Genomic DNA, 20,838 nt, shown 5'->3' with positions numbered 1-20,838 from the left:
GGCCATGGACTAGTGACATTGGAATCACCTGGGAGTCTGCTGGAAGGGTGGGGGATGATGAGGTTTTTGCCTCAGACCTACAAAATCAGAATTGGCATGCCCAGCTGATGCCAATGGTTTTTAAGTGCTACTCTGCAAATCCCACCAAGTAGTCTGGGGAGCAGAGTATGTATCTTTAGTAACAAGTGACTCACTAGCCCGTGATGAAACCTGCTGTTATCTTTAGGTAGCCTAAATCTTAGGAAATGCCCCCGAGGAAGGAGCTCAGACCTAGCTCTGTGTTCTTCACAAAGATCCCTCAAACATGAGACTGGGCTCTTTCTTCTCCCAAATTAATTTTCTCTGGGTCTTCCTATATCTCCATCTCCCAACTGTTTTGGGTATGATATTGTTGGCTATTTCCTTATAATCTATTCAGACTAAAGAACTTTAAAGAACCTTTCCAACATTAGAATCGGGATTCTTTAACTCTAGTTAGTCTTAAGTAGTAGTTGGTTGAAGGTGATAGAAGCCCAGGAACTTTGTGTCTTATATAATCAAGAAGAAAAATTCTATACAAATGTTTAAACTTATCTTGATTCATAATTCTTGAAGTTCAAAGTTACGCCTCACAGAACTTTGTTGTTATATGTATGGGTGGCCATCCAAAGCACCACTTCTGCATTCTAAAAGGCCCAACTTCTTGGTACTTCAAAATAGAAATATGTATAGTATATAAAAATAGTATTTTTATCTTTTCCTACAAGTTAAAAAAAAATCCTCCTCCATGGCTCAGAGCATCCACTGGTTTATGCTTCCCAGTGGTCTGGTCACACGTGTTTGTTTAGTCATATACTCAACTAGCCATAGTGTGCTCAACTTGGCAATCTATTTTTGGTGGACTCTATCTTTGTCTGGCACTCGGTGATTTTATAATCAGCATAATTATTTTATTTATTTATTTTTATTCTTATTTTCCCAAATGTCTTTAACAGAAGCAAGCATGAGGTTTTGGTTGGTTGGTTAGTCTTTGTTCCAGTTAACCATGTATAAGAAAGAGAAGCTGTATGAGGAGCAGTCTCAAAACTTCTTTTCAGCGTTTTTCTTTCTCTTTTTAGGAAGTGGCCCACGGCCCATCTGACACTGGCTGCTGGCTGTGCTTGTACTGGGTCCATGTGGCCGTCTTGCTCATTCCTGTTTCTGTTCTTCTTAGCCCGTCTCCATCCTCCTTTCTTCCACTCCTAGCCTCCTAAGGCTTTGAGAGCTGTAGCTCTTCCCATCCCTTCTGCCTTTAACAGCAAAGTGTTCCCCCCTCGTGTGTGTGTGTGTGTGTGTGTGTGTGTGTGTGTGTGTGTGTGTGTGTTTAGAGAACCCCCAAAATAAGACAGTTGTTTCTTTCACTTCCAGCTTGCTTTGGATTAATCGAGCTGAATACAATATTTTTCAAAGAGATTGAGCTGGATCCTTTGGAAAATCAGTCCGGAAGGGCAGAAATGTAATGTGGGGCTGCTTGGCTGTTGGATTTCTGTGTTTATTTCGTTTAGGTTTTGTGTTTGGTAATCTCATCATCCCATAATGCAGCTTTTAGGAAATCATAGATGATCTGACTGAAACAGTGTTCTTATTATGTTTGTTAATGGCCTCAGCTTCTGGCAGCTGAGCCATTCTCTAAATGTGCCATCTCTGTGTTTTGTTTCAGCACTTGCAAGGAAAGCAGCGGCGTACCCCCGTCATCTTGGATTATTTCCAGTACCAAGACCTCCACATGTCAGCAGTAGACTCCTGATGCGTTCCATCTTCCTCCATCTCTCCTCACTGCGTTTTTCAGAAAGAGAGGGCTTTCGGGAAACACACCCTTAAAGTGCAGGTCGGTGGAGGCCACTCAGCCTTGCTTGGGTTTCTTAGATGTGGGTTTCAGCACTGGAAATGTGGAGTTCCTTGCAGGTGGTATGAATGTGTCTGTTTCCAGCTGCATGCTGTTTTCTTCCTTTCGGGTTCTGCAGGTGGCCGGGAAGCCCAGGAGACACGAACCAATCAGTTCCTCTTCCCCCTATCCAACAAGGCGGGCTACGGAGCCTGGGAAGCTTTTATATATATATTGATAAATTTCATACACTAACTCATCATTTGTTCTGAGAAAGCTTTAAGTAAAAAATACCCACCAGGAATCAGCTACTTAAAAGCAAACAAACAAACCCCCATGAGCTCCTGCAAATTTCTTACAGTACAGCCTTTTAAGCCATTTATAACGTTTTGTCTCTGAGAGCTGAGCTCCATTGTGCGTGCGTGCTTGTGAGCCAACACGCATGCTGTGGTGTGTGTGTGTGGAGGCCAGTGGAGTGAGTTTTCTCCTACCGTGTGGGTCCTGATAGACCAAACTCTGCTTGTCAGCCTGTGTGGAAAGTACCTTTCCTCATGAAGTCAGCGGTTCTCAACCTTCCTAATGCTGTGACCCTTTACTACAGTTCCTCACGTGGTGGTGACCTCCAGCCATAAAACTATGTCTTACGTCGTTGCCCCTCCATGACTGTAATGTTGCTACTGTTACGAATCGTAATGTAAATATCTGAGCGGCACACAGGCGGAAAACCACTGCACTAAGCCATCTTGCTGGTTCAACAGTACTGTCTTTTTTGGACAGGACACATCTTGATTGAGAGTATTATGCTTTAGCCGCATTGGAATTCAGTCTTTGAGAATTACTTGAGTTCTTGTTTAGTAATCCTGAGATTATTCGTGGTGTTTTGTAGCCCACCCCGACCCCAGGATATCCCAGGGGTCACTAGACTTGAGTAACAACTGTACTCTAGTGAACCTAGACGTGGATGATGAGCTGAGCGCCTCAATTTCTTCCTGCTACCAACCTCTGGATGGCATCTGGCCTGTAACATTCATGGTTTTGCCTTTCTTGTCAGTCTTTCTGCTTTCTGGTATCAAGGCGACAGAATAATTTTGCGAGTCCTTATGATAACAAAAATCACGGATTCAAGTTCCAGCCCGGCTGCAGACGTTGTCGTAGGTGTCCTTGGTCCAGTTTTACTCTGTGTAGTTTCTCCATCTGTATGAAAAGGCTGACAAAATAAACACCCGTTTTAGATGGAGGCTGCCTTTGATGACTAAAGATTTCTACATCTGGAACATCCAGAACAGTTTTTGCCAGGCAAGTGTTTGGTAAATTTTAGCAATTTGTTGTCATTTGCCGCTCAGTGTGCTGATTGGGTTTTGTCAACTTGACAGGCTGGGGTTGTTTGGGAGGAGGAAACCTCAGATGAGAAAAGGCCTCCACTTGTGGGGCGGTCCAGCCCACTGTGGGCTGTGCTGCTCTGGGGAAGGTGTTTAAAGTTCTGTGGGAAAGCTTTGGGGAACAAGCCAGTAAGCAGCATGTCTCCACGGCCCCTGCTTCAGTCCCTGCCCCCAGGTTCCTTCCCGGACTTCCTTTGGTGATGGATTGTAATCTGTGATGGGAAATAATCCCGAAAGGAAACACCGCAGGGTTTAATCAGTGTTTGCTTTTGGCCAGTGTTGTATCGCAGCAGTAGAAAGCAGGCTACTGCACGCCGTGTGTTTATTCCTTTATATCCATGGGCTGCTCGAGAGCTTAGATGATTTCAGTCTTCACCTTCCTAGATGTGTCGAGTCATTTAAGTGTTTGCTTCCACATCCAGAACATAAAAGCTGACTCTTTCTCAACACTATAAGAGATCCTAGTAATGAACCTATTCACCAGCTTAGAGTGTTTGTAAAGTTCTCGATTTGGCTTATTATTATCTTTAGACAAATTTGAAGCAAGGCGGGGTGATAAATACCAGTAATTCTGGCAACTGGGAAGTGGAGGCAGAAGGCTCAGCCAGCCTAGCTATATATAGTGAGCTTGTAGGGCAGCTGGCTATGGGATATCTGTTTCAAGAAGAAATGGAAACATCTGAAATGCTGACTATAAATTGGCATTTGCTTGATTTTTATGATTTCTCAGTATCTGTGTAGTTTTATTATGAAAATCATAAGAAGGTATAGTTTCCGTAGCAGAAGGGGGATTTAATTTTGAATTTGGCCAAAGAATTACCAGTACTGTTTGGAATGCCTTTTAATTTTTCATTCAGAAGCACATGATTAAGGAAGGCTTCCCGTCCGTCATTTGATACTTAGAAATGTCAAAGTCAGTGTACAGATATAATCGTTGCTGTGGTAACAGAAATCGCATTTTTGAAGCTGTTATTAGCATTTCTGTACAATCTTTACCTTCTGTGTTTTCAAGAAGATAGTTTTGGATAAAGACTTGGTGTATGGCCTGTTTCACTAATTCTAAGAGAAAAATTAAAATAAGATTTAAAAAGTTCTTACAATCTGCCAGGTGCTTAAATTACATTTATTACTTGTAACGCTTCTGCTCCATAGCATCATTATCCCCCATTTTGCAGAGGACAATGAGACATAAAGACACTAGGCAAATTCCAGGGTTTTTTGAGTAGTCAGGAATTGCTGAGACTCAGCTCTAAGGGTTCAGCTGCCAAGCAGGCAATCTTAACTCCTAATTCTGTTGCTGCTACAAACTGTAAATTGCATGAAGAAAATGGTGAGATGTAAATGGAAGGGCTAACTTATATAGAAGTCTAGAATTCTGGGCTCAGTGGTGTTATGTGCCTGTGGTAGCTAGCCAGTGAAAGTTTTACTGTGAGGCCTTGACAAGATGGGTACTGACTGCCCTTTGAGAGCTGAATGCTAGCTCTAACATGTGGGCTGATTTAAAGGGAAGATTAGAGATCATTACGAGTAGCTGAGTGAGACATAATGAGAATGAGGATTTGAGAAACAAGATTAAGACAGCAGCCTGGGAGCCTGAATGTGGATGAAGAGAGGTGGACGCGGAGATCTGGAAGCGTAGGCTCTTGGACCACCACCCAGAGGGAGGCGGGAGAGATATTTAACACCTTAGAGATCAGCGAGAATGGGACAAATGGAAGACCAATGATGTCAGTCAGCAGTATCATTGCATTCCTTGTTGATCTGTTTATGCAGGGAATAAGTAAGTACTATTGTACCTTTGCCATGGGACAGGAATGGTGCAATGGGGTGGGGTTTTAATCCACCTAAAAATGCCCTGGTGTGCCCAGGCTGTTACTTAAACACTTTTGACAGGGTTTCAGGTTTCTTTCTTTCTTTTTTTACAATCTTGGCTGCTCTGCTGTAGTTTAGTATGTAAGGCCTTTTTCTGTCTAAGTGGCCTAAAGTTCTGAACACTTTCTAAGAGTTAAGATTGTAATTCCTGGATCCACGCTGTAAATAACAGTAACTGGAAATACTGTTGTCAGTGTTTGAGTGGTGATTCCTTTGGTCTTTTAAAAAGAGCTTTAAATTACACTTATTTCTATTATTTGTTTTTATTTATTTATTTATTTATTTATTTGGTGTGTGTGTGTGTGTGTGTGTGTGTGTGTGTGTGTGTGTGTGAGAGAGAGAGAGAGAGAGAGAGAGAGAGAGAGAGAGAGAGATATGGCCAAAGGACAACTTATGGAAGTTGGTTCTCTCCTTTGACCACGTGGGTCCTGGGGGTTGATCTCAGGTTCAAGAGAGGTTCTACATAGTTCCTCCTCAAAGCATGAGGAGTGTCATGGGACAGTGGTAGTAGGTAGGGATTAAACTAGCAGTTCTGTAGGAACAACTGTGTTTGGTGAGTCTGCGAACAAACCACAGACATTCCCTACTGTGGGGAGTGGATCTTTTCTTCAATCCTTCTTATCCTCAAAGGGTATTTGATTTGTTTCTTCAGAGAAAAGTCTATTCATTTGTCATTTTGAGAGATGCCCAAAGGCGGAAGCATGGGAGTTGGAAGGAACTTGTGAAACCTCAAAACCCCTAGTTTGCATGAGGGCAGAGTGGTCCTGTCACTTCCAGCAGGGCTTTGTAAGTACATATCACTCAGGCACCTGTGAAAGTCCCTATTCTGACTCAGAGGATCAGTCAGGGCAGGAGTGTATATTTCCGTTGCCTTCCTGTACATGGCTAATTCTGGGCCATATTCGAGTACCAGGGAAATTAGATGTTTTTCCTTTACAGCTCACCAGAATGATTTTTGACTTTGTGTAGCTTAATATCCATACCACACTGTGTAGCACAAATTGTTAGAAGGTCTTATGAATAAAAACAAACCCGGAGCCAGGTATTGGGGTGAACACTGAAAGATCAGAGAAACAGAACAAGCCACAGCCAACCTCACCTCACCAATTCCTCAGCTGATCCTGTTTCCTCAGACTGGAAGCCTCTGAATCCTCATCTGAATGGATCTCAGCTGAACTGCTGCTATAAGCTAAAAGCTTTAAAAGATTCTAGTTCCTGTAACTCAGGCTTTGAATACCTTTCTGCTTCCTGCCATCACTTCCTGGGATTAAAGGTGTATATCACCATGCTTGGCTATTTCCAGTGTGGCCTTGAACTCACAGAGCTCTGGATGGATCTCTGCCTCCTGAATGTTAGGATTGAAGGCATGTGCTACCACTGCCTAAACCTATGTTTAATATAGTGGCTGTTCTGCTCTCTGACCACCAGATAAGTTTATTGGGGTACACAATATATCAACTGAGTGCTGTTCTCCATATCCTGGGGTACATATGCATTATGTTTAATTATTTGTACATAATCAATATATTATCATTAATACATCTAGATCTCCTTTTGTTTGGTGGTTTTGTGTTATTCAATAGCATCAGTAACAGCTTCCCGCCCCCCCCCATTTTAACCAACTGAAGCAAATATGTCATTTAAAAATAGGTATCAGATGCAATGTAAAGTTTTTATATAAAGTTGAAAATATTTACTATACTATGCATGATTTCTGTTACTGTGATAAAATATTGACCAAAACAAACATGGGGAGGAAAGGCTTTTTTTTTTTTTTTTTGGCTTGTAGGTTCAGTCAGTCACTGAAGGAAGCCAAGTGAGGAAATCAAGGCAGGAACTGTAGTTTCAGGAACTGAAGAGACCATGGACGAACACGATTTACTGGCTTGCTCAGCATGGGCTTGTTCAGCTCTGAGAGCTTATATTTCTGCAACTCCGGCCCACTGAGTCAGGAGTGGTACCACCTTCAGTGGGCTGGGCCCTCCCACAATCAGCCATCAGTCAAGAAAATTCAGTACAGACTCACCCACAGGACAATCCAGTGGGGGCGTTTCCTCAGTTGAGGTCCCCTCTTACCAAGTGACTCTAGCTTGTGCAAAGTTGACATAAAACTAGCCAGCACACAACTTGCTCAGCTTAGTTTCTTATAGAACCAGGAGCCATAGTGAGCTGGGCCCTTCCATATGAATCATCAATCAAGCAAATGCCTCACAGACATGCCCAGAGGCCAATCTGATGAAGGCAATTCTTCAGTTGAGGTTCCTTCTCTACAGGTGGACCTTAGTTTGTGTCAAGTTGATAACAACTAGCTAGCACTTATACTGTTGATGAAAACATATTTCCACCCCAAAAGCTGTATTTGAATGTCCTTGGCAGTTTATTTACAGTAAACAAAAATCTGCAAAGAGATCGAAGTCTTCTTTCCAGGGAAGTGATAAGTCAATTCCTGTACACCTAGCCACAGAGGAAGATACCTAGCAATATAAACTCTGGGTACAAGCAGCAATGATGAATGTGCTTTTAAAGCTTTATAGCAACGTAAGTAAGATACACCCTGTGTGGCTGCATTTCTATCAAGTTATAGAGGCAGCCAAACAATAGTGATGTCATCAGGTCACATAGATCCAGGAGGAGGAGCAGGGAGCTGGCTGCAGAGAGGCCAAAGGGAATTTGGGCTTGATGAAAACATTTGGTATCCTCACATGGATGATAGTTACAGGATTGTCTACATTCTCCACACCTCATCCAATTGTACAATTGAACTGATGAAATGACTACACAGAATTTTTATTACAGTAAGGCTAATTTTTAAAATTAAGCACAGTCATTACACATTTATATTATCAAATACTTTTTGCAGCTGGTATCTTCCCAATAGAATATTAAAATAAGAAAATAGGCCAGGCTATTGCTAATGATGGCTCATGCTAATAATCCCAGCACATAAGAGGTGGACACAAGAGAATCTGGAGTTCAAGTTTAGCTTCTGCCATAATAGTGAGTTGGAGGCCAGCCTGGGCTACGAGAAACCCTGTCTCAAAGGAAGAGAGAGAGAGAGAGGAAGAGAGGGGAGGGAGGGAGGGAGGGAAGGAGGGAGGAAGAGAAGAGAAGAGAAGAGAGAGGAGAGAGAATGAATTCACAAGTGGATCACCAGGCAGTGGTGTTGTACACCCAGCACTTGGGAGGCAGAGGCAGGCAGATCTCTGAGTTCGAGGCCAGCCTGGTCTACAAAGTGAGTTCCAGGACAGCAAGGGCTACACAGAAGAATCCTGTCGATGGGGGGGAGGGGGGGGGAGAGAGAGAGAGAGAGAGAGAGAGAGAGAGAGAGAGAGAGAGAGAGAGAGAGAGAGCCCTGAGAGAAAACAGGAATGTACCGAGGGAATGTAGGAATTCTTCTGGAAACTTCCTTGCGTATGTCGTATGTGCAATGGAGCAACAGAGTATCAAGTATCAAGAGGTTCTAAGAATAGGAACTTTAGTGCATTTATTTTTAGCATCCAATATTTAGCATCCAGTACAGTTGCTGTTAGCTGAGTGCTTTTTAGTGCCAGCTGTGCTATTAAAAGTAAAAATTCAGCCGAGAGTCATTGCTCTCCTTTTCGTGTTTGCCAGGAGCATGTTCCGTGTGGATGGGGGGAGGGGGTGCGGTCATCTGCTTTGGCAATGGCAGCCAGCTCACATTCAAGTAGATGAGAAAGGCTGTCTGCATATGCACAGGATGAAATCTATCTGGCAAAGCACTGGCTTTCCACACAGACTGAAAGAGAACAGAGGGTGTGGCTGAGCACTGGTGCATTATCCAGACAACTGAGGGTGGGAGACAAAGATGTTAATTACACACAATGTTGCTTTTCTGCCAGGAAGAAGAAAACAGGCACGGCTTTAGAAATTGGCCAGAACTTATGTAGCTGAGAACCGTTTGTTGAGACTTCTCAAAATTATTATTATTCTTTTTTTGGAGAGGGGATAAAAATCAAGTTATAATTTTCTATTGGTTTATTTGTAGGTGTTTCCCCCATCTTCATATTTTTTAAATCAAGTAGTAGTAGCTAATAATTTCAGATTTAAAGTCATAGATAGTTCCTTTTGGCATAATAGTGCATATGATTTGTTTATGTGCTTTATTTCTTTAATTATGGCTGAAAATTTTGAGATGGTTCTAGCAGAAAATTCCATCAGTGCCTTAAACTACCTCTTTTGAGACAGATTAAAGTGTTTATAAGTCAGTGTATTTTAATAAACATACACTTAATGTGTATAGTAACATTACTTATTTTCTATTTGCTTAATGTTCAAAATTGAATCTAGGGCTTCATATATGCTAAATACATGTTCTGTCACTGAGCTACACCCCAGTCTCTTTTGTTTTAATTTTAAAGTGTATCATTAAGGCCAGGTGGTGGTGGCGCATGCCTTTAATCCCAGCACTTGGGAAGCAGAGACAGGTGGATCTCTGAGTTTGAGGCCAGCCTGGGCTACCAAGTGAGTTCCAGGAAAAAGCGCAAAGCTACACAGAGAAATCCTGTCTCGAAAAACCAAAAAAAAAAAAAAAAAAAAAAAAAAGTATCATTAAGTTCAAAGTATTATAGTTAAAAACTCAGTTATTATAGTTTTAATTAATATACAGTTTAAAATGTTGGGCTATGAAATCCGATAGTTACTAGTTTGAATTCTGACCACTGGTCTGAGTATTAAACACTGAGTATTTTAAAACTCTTGATTTAATTATGTACAAAAGGGTTTATTACCATGTTATGCATATACTATGTGCACAATAAACTATGTTGCTATTTACATGGCCATTGCCTCCAGAGGATGGAAGGCCTCCGTATGTAAAATAGCCATTCCTGCACATTGGGGCCATCAGGTACAGTAATAAGGACCTGTACTACAGAAGGAGGTTGTGAGTTGAGAAGATTGAGGCTTTTCCATCTGTCAAAATGAGGTCCAGTGTTTCTGATAAGACTTGAGCTAAGCAGAGATGGCTGGGCCTGTGGGGCTTAGGCTTAGGGCTGGATCAAACATTAGAAATGAACATAGCCTCTGGCTTGTAGGTTTCTTCACATGGGGGTGTAATTGCAGAGAATAGTAACTGAGCAGTAAGTAGCAAGCGGAAGGAAGGCAGGATATGAGTAAGGGAAAGTCACAGCCCAAGTCTAGCTGGGCTGAAATCATAGATAATGATGCTCACAAGGATGTGTGGAGTCGGTAGGATGTTCTTTTCTGATTTGCACTGATATGTAATTCGCTGGGTCTTAGCAGCAGCACACTGGGTATGAGAGCAGGCCTAGCATGGACAGTTGAGCTGTGTATCACTGACCAGGCAGGAAGCAAGAGAATGCTTTGCCACAGAGACATAGGGACATGGTTTAGGACCTTAAGGATTTAGAAATATAAGTAAATAAACTGCTAGGGGAAAGGGCAAGTGAGAGTGTATGAGCAAATGAATGCAGGTATTAAAGTGTGATCCAATGGAGGATACTACCAGTGGGAACCAGCTTTGGCCAATGAACGCTATCTACAAGAACCTGATCACACTGTTGAGCTCTGCAGGCTCCCTTTTCTCGAACCAAGAGCAGCACCAGATCTTGGGGTGGTTTAGAGTACAGATGGGCATTCAAAAGCCTCTGGAGAAAGGCCAAGAGGAAATGGGACCATAGAAACCAGACAGCAGGGGGCTGCGAATGCTCAGTATGGAAAAAGCAAACACCACCACGGCTGTGTCTGACCTGCTGTTGAATGATATTGATTTTGAGAACCACAGGGCTGTTGTACTTGGTGAGTTTTCACTATTGTTGTTGAACATGTTTTCTTCTTTTTGTGTGTTTAGATTAGCAAGCTCCCTCGGGCCGGAGAAAATATTAGGAGTTCCCCGAAGAAAAATATGGCCATTTTTCTCGTGCCGTTGTATAGGGTTTGTTTTGTTTCTGCAAACAATACTAGTATAGTGGGGAGGGACAGGTTGCAAGAAGGGCTGAATTTTATTTCAGCAGAATTTGTATCAGAGACTGTAAGCTTTCCATTTTATTAATTGCACAATTCGTATCAGAGACTGTAAGCTTTCCATTTTATTAATTGGCACAGAATTAATTCTGCTAAAGAAATGGGTGGAATTGACAATTAGAAAAACATTCTGTAATGTTTAATCTGGTATCAAAAGTTTGGACCTGCTCATTTGTGACAGGATGTCCTGGAAGGGACAGTGTACAGGCACTGGTCTGATAGCCAGTGTTTGAGTCACATGGTTCTGTCACATGTCAGGTGGGAAACTTCTCTCAGCCCTTCAGTTTCCTCATCACTAGAATAGGAATTTAAGCTTACCACTTCCTCATGGTTGTAAGAGTGGCAAGTGATGATACATACACCAGAACCCTTTCCCAGATGCTGTGGCACATGCCAGTGCTCGCTTGTCAGTGAATTCATGTCATCCTTAGTTCTTGGGCATGTGCCACATGCTAGGCATTTAGAATGAAAAATTAGTACGGAGCATTGAGTTCTGATATCTGTAACTACATCCAACAGCCGTCTACTTAGCAGCTTCTGTGTGGCAGACAGGCCCTGTGCTAGGAGTGAAATGGCGCATGCTTTCAGATCACCCGAGGTCATATTGGGGGTATTTCCTGTACCATGTGTTATGGTCTCCACAAACCCCAAATTTTCTTTTTCTGCATTCTACCCAGAGCAGCGCTTCCCAAACTTCTGAATGCATTAAGAACCTCATGTTCAGCGGTGTTAACTTGCTAATGTGGCTCCCATCTCACCCTGGATGGTGCTGACCCTTGGGCTCTGCCATTTGCACTTCCAAAACAATAAAGGACGATGAAAATGAGGAAATTGTAGATTACAATTCTCTCTTTTGGGTTCCCTGTTGGTTAAATCGGCACTGCTCGCGGCTGGCCGCACTTAGTCCTTACATTCCCTCCCCTCTTGCCTTTTTGTCTTGAGAGGGACAGAATTGTAGCACGAATTCTAATTGGTCTTAATAATAAAAACCCGGAGTCAGAAATCACGGTGAAAGCTGAAAGCCCCGAGAAGCAGAGCAGCCAGCTACTAGAAAGACTTCTTGACCTCTGGGAATCCTCAGACTGAAAAGCCTGAGCGCCTGTCTCCACCGTGCGGTATCATTTACTGTTTTTTTTTTTTTTTTTTTGTCCTACGTGCTGGAATTAAAGGCGTGTGCCTCCCAAGTACTGGGATCAGAGGCATGAGATCCCAAGTGCTGGGATTAAAGGTGTGTGCCACCACTGCTTGACCTCTAGTGGCTAGCTCCACACTGATCTCCAGGCAAGCTTTACTGGTTAGAGCACAAACAAAAATATCACCACATAGCATTGTAAGCATTGCAACTCGGATAGAAAGGGAACCTGGCGATCGGAGCTGAGGCAAGTCCTGATCCCGGTGAAGGTTTCCCCAATGTAACAACTCTGCCCTAGCAAGGGAGGGTTTCCTCCGCGAAGTTGTTACAGTTCTGCTCTGGTTCCTGGGAGTGTAGCAATTCTGCTCCCCTGCTCTGCAAGGGGAAAGTTCCCCCAGCAAAAGTGCTCAGACTCTGCTCTGCCCAGGCTCTGCTCCAGTGAAAGGTCTCACCCAAACCTCATTTAAGAGATTTTTTGGGAGGGAAGAATCCGGGAGGGTGGCCGCCTCTGCCCAGGTGAAAAAGGCCGTAGCAAACTGAACAGGCACAGGACATACACAGGGTTTCTTAGGGGCAGAGTTTTTCCAGGGAGAAGATTTTCAGTGTGGGAATTGGTCGGATTTCAATCCCCTTGAGTTTGGACAAGCTCCGATTGGCTAGCTAGATTTCCTGCTCAGGGATTGGCTCAGTTGATAGGGGCAGATTTGGCTCTGGTTTCAGGGCCAAAGCGTGTTTCTTTCACTGGCCTTGTTTTTTCTGTGTGTGTGTTTTGTGGGTTCTTTTGTTTTGTTTTGTTTGTTTTTGGTTCTTTGAGACAGGGTTTCTTTGTGTTGTTTTGGTACCTGTCCTGGATCTCACTCTGTAGACCAGGCTGGCCTCGAACTCACAGAGATCTTCCTGGCTCTGCCTCCCGAGTGCTGGGATTAAAGTTGTGCACCACCACCGCCTGGCTCGCTGGCCTTTTTAGCCTTCTGGCTCTAGTTTTAAGGCCAGGGTATTTCTTTCACAGGTTCTGGTTTCAGGGCCAGGGTGGGTTTCTTTCACTGGCCCGTTTATCATACAAGGATGATCCAGGAATAGATCTCTAAGGGACAGAGCCAACTCTCTCTAGCTCTTAAATTGTGTGATGGGAGGAACTTTCTTTTTTTTCTCCAGTCATCTGGAGGATCATACCCACACATGCACTTAGCAAGCTTATTGTGACCCTTTCAGGAAATGCTAGCCTTACAGGCTCTTTGTGATCTTAGGAGCGCAATATAAACAGTATATTCGTTTGCTATTGAAGAGAAGAGAAAGCTGTTGTCTTAAAAAAAAAAAAAAAAGTTGTGTGTGTGTGTGGGGCGGGGGTACTTAATCCTGTGTAGGCCAGAGGTCAACATCTTTCCCAATCGCTTTTTTCCTTTTTTTGAGGCCAGGTCTTTCATGGAACCTGGAGTTCATCTGAGTGGCTATTGTAGCTCATCAGTGAGCCCCAGGGATCTGTGTGTTCCCCACCAGCTCGACACAGTGCTGGGGTTGCAAAAAACACATCCACATGGAGCTTTTTTTGGAGGTCTGAACTCAGGTCCTCCTGCTTGCATGGCAAGCGAGCTACAGAGTGAACCTTTTCCCCAGCCGAAACTGTTGCTGTTCCTGGGCTTAAGTTGGCACTTGGAAATTTTTTATGCACTGAGAAAAGATCACCTTTTGCCCTCTGTATGGGAGTTCTGACTTCCTCACGGCCCCCAGCCCACATGTTAAAGCAGTGTCAGTTTTGTGACACCTCGTTGGAAGGTCACCTGAACTCCAAAGTCGGCTGCTCTTCATGTTTCATGTCAGGAGCTTAAAATGTGCTTGCTTGTTGGTGAAGCTGCGTTCTAGACCCTTATGGCTTTTCAAAGCCACATGTCTCTATAAAATCCTGACTGTTTTTCCTTTGAATACTCTTGCTCAAAGCGACATAGTCATTCCATTTATGGGGTTAAAATTAAAGAATTAGTCTATTTGTGGAACCTTTTTCCTGTGAATAGTCAGAGGGACCATACATGTTTATCACCAGGATATCCTGGTTGGCCCTGGTCTGCTCTGCATTTTGAATATCAAAGCTTTAAGTTGGTCATGGAATTCTAGAAAGTGCCTAAGCTTCCTCATTTTTTTTCAGGTGCTGTGTACAACACCTCTTGAAAAGCTGGTTTATTTTATTTTATTTATTTTGGTTTTTCGAGACAGGGTTTCTCTGTGTAGCTTTGGTGTCTGTCTTGGAACTCTCCTTGTAGACCGGGCTGGCCTCGCTCAAAGAGGTCTCCCTCTGCCTCCTGAGTGTTGGGATTAAAGGTGTGCACCACCACCGCCCAGCTCTATATTACCATTTGAAGAAAAAAAGAACCTTTTCTTGTAAGACAAATTGCTAAATGGTCTTATTAAAAAAAACAAAAAACCAAAAAAACAACCAACAAAAACAAAACAAAACAAAAACCCGGAGCCAGATACTGGGGTGAAAACTGAGAGATCAGAGAAGCAAAAAGAAGCCAGTCACATTCTTACTGCTAGGAAATCCTCAGCCCAAGAGAGAGTGTTCCTGTCTCCTCATGCCTTGTATACCTTCCTGTGTCCTGCCATATTACTTTCTGGGATTAGAAGTGTGTGTCTCCACTGTCTGGTTCTGTTTCTCTCCTGTAGCCCGGTGTGGCCTTGAACTCACAGAGATCCATAAGAATCTCTGCCTCCTTAGTGATAGGATTAAAGGCGTGAGCTACCACTGCCTGACTTCTATGTTTACTGTAGTGGCTGGCTTTTTCATCTGCTCTCCAGATAAGCTTTATTGGGGGTGCACAAATAAAATATCACCACGTTTTCTTATACTTCTCTGTTTTCAGTTAAACCACATATTAGTGAGTGACAAGCAAGGCAGTAACAAGACCCTCACTTTCCCATAATGCCATGCTTTATAAAATTACCCCCGTCCCCAGGATGTTTGAGAGATAGATACACAGATTGCTAAATACTGACATCTTTTCTAGGCCATTATTTGTAACTATATTTTTAAAATTTTGCTGATACCAGTGAGTTATCTTTACTAGATATTTACATGAAGTATGTTATTCTGAGTAGAAGAAATTGAAATCCTTATTTTGAACACTCAAGTAAGGTGTTTTTTTGTGTGTGTGTGTGAGTGATAACATTGGACTGTGGTCACTTGCTTCCCAGGCCAGTGTGATAACCTGTTGAGAACCCTGTTGAGGGTGTGCTTTTGCTTATAGACAGGTTTGAGCACTCCAGCTACAAACACACTGATTGACCTAAGGCCTGAGGCCTCAGGTGGAGTTGGGCTGTGGATCATGTCATTTCCCAGGAATTACAGGAGCTCAGTGACAAGTATGTGCGGACTTAAGTTCATGCATTTCACTCCCTTGTTTACTTGCTTTCTCCCATCACTTGAGACTAATTTATTCTAAATTACATGGGAGTGGCGGCCATGCAGAGCAACAGCTGACAGCTGGAGGTGACAGGCAAGCCTGGCCAGGCAGTCATTCAGTTTAGGACGGCTTAGCAGCTCTCCTGCATTATTAACATAGCACGGGGGAGTCTCAGCCGTGAGAAGCCCAGGGCAATGATCATTCTTAAGGTGACCCTCTGTTATAAAAATAAAGCGCTTGAGTTTTGTTTATCGTGTTCCAATTACAAAGGCCAAAAGTGGCTTAAGATTTCTAGCTAGGGGGTAAGAGGACTGCTTAGTCAGTAAAGGGCTTGCAATACAAGCGTGAGGACATGAATTCCACCCTCGGGATCCATGTGAAAAAGCTAGGCATGGTCACAGACATTTAGAATGGTGGTGCTGGAGAGGCAGGGACTGGAAGGTCCCTGGAGTTGTCTCGCCAAAAAAAAAAACAAAACAAAAAAACAAAACCAAAAAAACAAACACAAGAAAGAAAAGAAGAAGCAGCAACTGAAGGGGAATGTCACTTAAGGTTGTGCCCTGGACTCCACGTGCATACATACATACATGTGTGTGACGTTTATGTGCACACACAAACACACAACTTAAAAAAAAAATGAAGATTTTCATTTGAAATTATTTTCCTCTTAGAAGGAATTGGAAATGGCTCCAGCCTCCTTTGTATACTCAGGTACCTGGATTGAGGTTACTAGAAATGGATAAGAAAGAAAGGAATGGTAAGTGCAGTTGTTTAGATCATCCGGGACCTTGATAAGGGACGCAAAGCGATCATTTACCTGATTCCCCGTCAAATGCACCGAAATAAAAAGGTGTGTTATAGGACTACATATTCAGTATGCCTTCTGCATTTCATCTCACAGCAAGTGGGAGTTTCCATGTCTGATTTTGAAGCAAAGGACAGGAGTACCAAGCAAACATACTTCAAATGTTTCCAGTGGTTCTCAACCTTCCTGAGGCTGCCACTCTTGAATACAGGTCCTCATGATTTCATTGCTACTTCTTAACTGTAATGTTGCAACTGTTAAGAATTGTAATGTAAATAACAGATATGCAGGATAATCTGATATGTGACCCCCCCCCCACACACACACACAGGTTGAGAACCACTGGTTATACTTTATATTCCATAAAATGATGTGTATGTGTGTGTGTGTACATTCTAGAGAAGGTCGTTGTCTACATTTTATCTGTCTATAAAGGTACAGTGAGTAATACATTAATGCAAAACAAAGCTGAATATAATTATGCTGGGATACTGAAAAGTCAAATACAAACGTCTAAAAGTTGAAATGTTTTAATAGGTTTTTTTTTTCCCCCTGTTTTTCAAACTGATAAAAAGGGCACTGAAACTATGACACATAATATTTGATGTCACTTCTGGCCCTAAAGGAGTGAAATGATTATTCACGTCTTGAAGCACACACTCACTTTTTATTGGGAAGAATTAAAAAAAAAAAAGATATTCTTTAGTGTTTTTGAAGAAAGGTTTTGGGTGTGCAGATAAATAAATTCTCCTTTTGAAGAATTTTTACTTTTTTACCTAACATGAGAAAGTACCAGGGAATCCTCTAGCTTTGACACCACAGAACTGGTTGTTGGAAATCTGCGTCATCTGTTGATAAATTGCTAAGACTAAACAGAAGTTAGTATCCTTTCTGTACATTCAGTGAGCAATTTCAATGTTATGGACCCGTGTCATTTTCCCTTCTCTCTTTATAGATTTATTTACTAAGTCATGTATTTGAACCACTGTGGAAAACCCTCTGCATAACCATCCTCTCTGTCTTTGGACCCCGTTTCAGGCAGGCCAGCCATGAGAGGGTACCTGGTGGCCATCTTCTTGAGTTCTGTCTTCCTCTATTATGTGCTACACTGTATCCTGTGGGGAACAAACGGCTATTGGTAAGTTTCAGTTTTCTTACTTAACATGACTTTCAAACTAGTCTTCCCCTTATTTATCTAAAGAATCTTCCAGAGTATTTTGTTGTATTGTATTACAGTATTGTATCCAATATTGTAACATGTTGGATCTTGTCTAGCATTTCACCGTACACTGGGATTTTACTATTCGTATCTACTGCTTTACTACGCTGTAGATTGTTTCTCTAACCTTTGAAAACTGTTAAGTAGGTCTGAGGAGATGGCTCAGAGGGTCAAATGCTTGCTGCACATGTATGAGGACCTGGATATCGATTGCTAGAACCCATGTGAAAATCAGGCATGAAAACACCAACACTGGGGAGGAGGGATGGATTGGAAACAGGAAGAATGTTGGTGATGGATGGATGGCCAAAAAATCAGGTTCAGCTCCAGGGTTAACGAGGGACTTTGTCTCAAGAGTCAAGGAAAAAGTGGTGATTAGAACAAAAATGTCACACACACATACACATACACACTCACCTCCCTCACACACCTACAGACACACTTATACACATACACACCCACACACGCAGTGGGAGACAGACACACAGACACAAAGACACAGAGAGACAGAGAAACAGAGACACAGATATTTTTAATTTGTATAATTAACAAAATCCTTTTTATTCATTTTACATGCCAAGCACAGATCCTCCTCTCATCCCTCCTCCTGCTCCCCCCACCCCTGCCTGCCTTCCCTTACCCCGGCCCACCACTCATCCCCTCCTCCGAAAGGGTAAGTCCTCCCATGGGGGGACAGCAAAGCCTGGTACATTCAGTTGAGGCGGGACCAAGCCCCTCCCTGCTACATCAAGGGTGAGCAAGGTGGTCCTCCATAGGCAATGGGATCCAGAAAACCAGCACATGCACCAGGGATTAGATCCTGATCACACTGCCAATGGCCCCTCAAACAGATCCAGCTACACAACTGTCTCCTGCATGCAGAGGTCTAGTCCAGTCCCATGCAGGTTCCACAGCTATTGGTCTAAAGCTTGTGAGTTCCTATGAGCTTGGTTCAGTGGCCTCTGTAGATTTTCCCATTGATCCCGTACTGACTTTTGCTCATATAATCTCTCTTCCTTCCTGGAGCTCAGCCTGGTGCTTGGCTGTGCATCTCTGTATCTACTTCCATCAGTTACTGGATGAAGGCTCTATGATGACAATTAGGGTAGTCACCAATCTGATTACCAAGAATGGTCAGTTTAGGCACCCTCTTCATTATTGCTAGTAGTTTAGTCTGGTGTCATCTTTGTAGATTCCTGGGAATTTCCCTAGCATCAGGTTTCTCCCTTACTCTATGTCTCCCTCTATCAAGATATGGCTTTCATTGCTCTCCCACTCCATCCCTCCCCAGCTTGACCATCCCCTCCCCTCTATTGCCCCCCTTATCCCCAGTTTACTCATGGAGATCTCCTCTGTTTTCCTGGGTTATAGTCTGATTATCTTTTGCTTTATATCTAGTATCCACTTATAAGTGAGTACATACCATGTTTGTCTTTCTGAGTCTGGGTTACCTCACTCAGAATGGTATTTTCTAGTTCCATCCATTTGCTTGCCAATTTCATGATGCATTGTTTTTTACTGCTGAGTAGTACTCCATTATGTAAATGTACCACATTTTCTTTATCCATTTTTTAGTTGAAGGGCATCTAGGTTGTTTCCAGGTTCTGGCTATTATGAATAATGCTGCTATGAACATAGTTGAGCATGTGTCCCTGTGGTATGATTGAGCATCCCTTGGGAATATGCCCAAGAGTGGTATCATTGGAACTTGAGGTAGATTAATTCCCAATTTTCTGAGATGTCACCATACTGACAGAGAGACACAGAGACAGGGAGACACAGAGACACACAGAGAGATTTTTTAATTGAAGAAAAAATCCTGTTGGATAGCCCTATTTCTTTAAAAGGTATTTATTTTATTTTAAAGTGTGTGTGTGTGTGTGTGTGTGTGTGTGTGTATTTCTGTGTGATTATTTGCATGTGTGTGTGGATACCTGTAGAGGCCAAAAGAAGGCGTTGGATCCCCTGTAGCTTAAGTTACAGGTGGTTATGAGTCATTCAACATGTGTCCTGCTTTCAGCCTTGAAGCCTCAATCCATTTCTTGTTGGCTCTCCAGTAAACTATTTTCAGGATATAACATTGTATATTTATACAATAACTCATTTTCTTAAATTAATGAAGTGGTTCTTGGACATGAGTCCAGTTTTAGGTTGCTACTGCTAACAGCCACATACCACAGTCAGTTCCTTTTGTTTAAAAACACAATATGTCTTCCAAAATAGCTTTGACGTGAAACACTTCTAAAACTTTAAGGCATAATTTTACCGCATAGAAAATGCATTAAGTGTGTTTTTCACACTTTCCATTTCAGTCCTTTGGCTGCAAATGAAATTTTGGTGAGCTTTAAATCCTAAATGGATGTCAGTGCACAATTAAATCCAAATCGACCAGAGCATAACTTCCCATCTTAGGCAGTGTTTTGTCAGCTTTTCAACAGAAGACGTTAGGTTGTTTCTAGCTAGATGAATAAGAATCCCGTGTTTCTGTTTCTGCTCTTCCATCTCATCACTGAAGAATGATTGTAGTGGTTTTCATGGAAGAAAGTTGGCCAAATGCTACTGGGAGAAAACCTAATGCCAGTCCAGTCAGTGGTTTGGGCCTGCAGCATTAGCCTTTGGACCTAAATTCTGGGCCTGAGAGCTTTGAAGTCTCATTCAATGAAGATCATGCCACAGGAGCCTTGAACTTCCTATCTGCCACCTTCTAATAATAAAAGAAAGGAAGAAAAAGCCAAAAGGTTGCTATGCTACTATTTGTAGTAGACAGGGTTCTCTAGAAGAATAGAACTCAGAGAATGTAAATATATTATAAAAGGGGGCTTATGAGAATGGCTTCCATGATGGGGCTGAAGAGTCAACAATGGCTGACTGAACCCTGGAGAGAGGCTCAGGTCACTGTGGTGGTTCAGCTTAGAAGGCTTGTGCTTCAGCAGTTCCCATCTTGTGATGAAGACCCGGAGGATTCTTTCAAATTGCTTGGTTTTAGTTCACTATGGTGCACACTCACATTATCTGTGACCCCCAGGTACTGTCAGAAGACAGAAGAAATTGGAGTTTATATCAAACAGACACACTCATAAGCAAAAGAGGCAGGCAAGCTACATGTATTTTCCTCTGAACTTTTTCTGTCTGGGCTACCTACCAAAAGGTGCCATCCGCTCTGGAGTAGAGTCTTTTCCTAATTAATTAC

The 20,838-nt window shown here is 42.6% G+C and overlaps 1 protein-coding gene across 5 annotated transcripts in view; it reads left to right on the top strand.

The window, feature by feature from the left end:
- St3gal6 (ST3 beta-galactoside alpha-2,3-sialyltransferase 6) overlaps window positions 1-20,838 on the top strand; it is a 61,825-nt gene that overhangs the window by 16,809 nt on the left and 24,178 nt on the right. For 3 of the 5 annotated variants that reach the window (XM_036204165.1, XM_036204164.1, XM_036204167.1), the window contains exons 2-3: window positions 1,679-1,846; window positions 17,468-17,567. In XM_036204165.1, the coding sequence (XP_036060058.1) occupies window positions 17,479-17,567 (89 nt within the window). In that variant the 5' untranslated portion in view covers window positions 1,679-1,846; window positions 17,468-17,478. Of the gene's footprint in view, window positions 1-1,373; window positions 1,475-1,678; window positions 1,847-10,801; window positions 10,873-17,467; window positions 17,568-20,838 lie in introns of those variants that run through there. The other 2 variants (XM_036204166.1, XM_036204169.1) reach the window with 2 other exon arrangements.

Source organism: Onychomys torridus, chromosome 12 (genome assembly GCF_903995425.1).
Source record: "Onychomys torridus chromosome 12, mOncTor1.1, whole genome shotgun sequence".
NCBI classification, from domain to species: Eukaryota; Metazoa; Chordata; class Mammalia; order Rodentia; family Cricetidae; genus Onychomys; species Onychomys torridus.
This window is presented reverse-complemented; position numbering and strand designations above follow the sequence as displayed.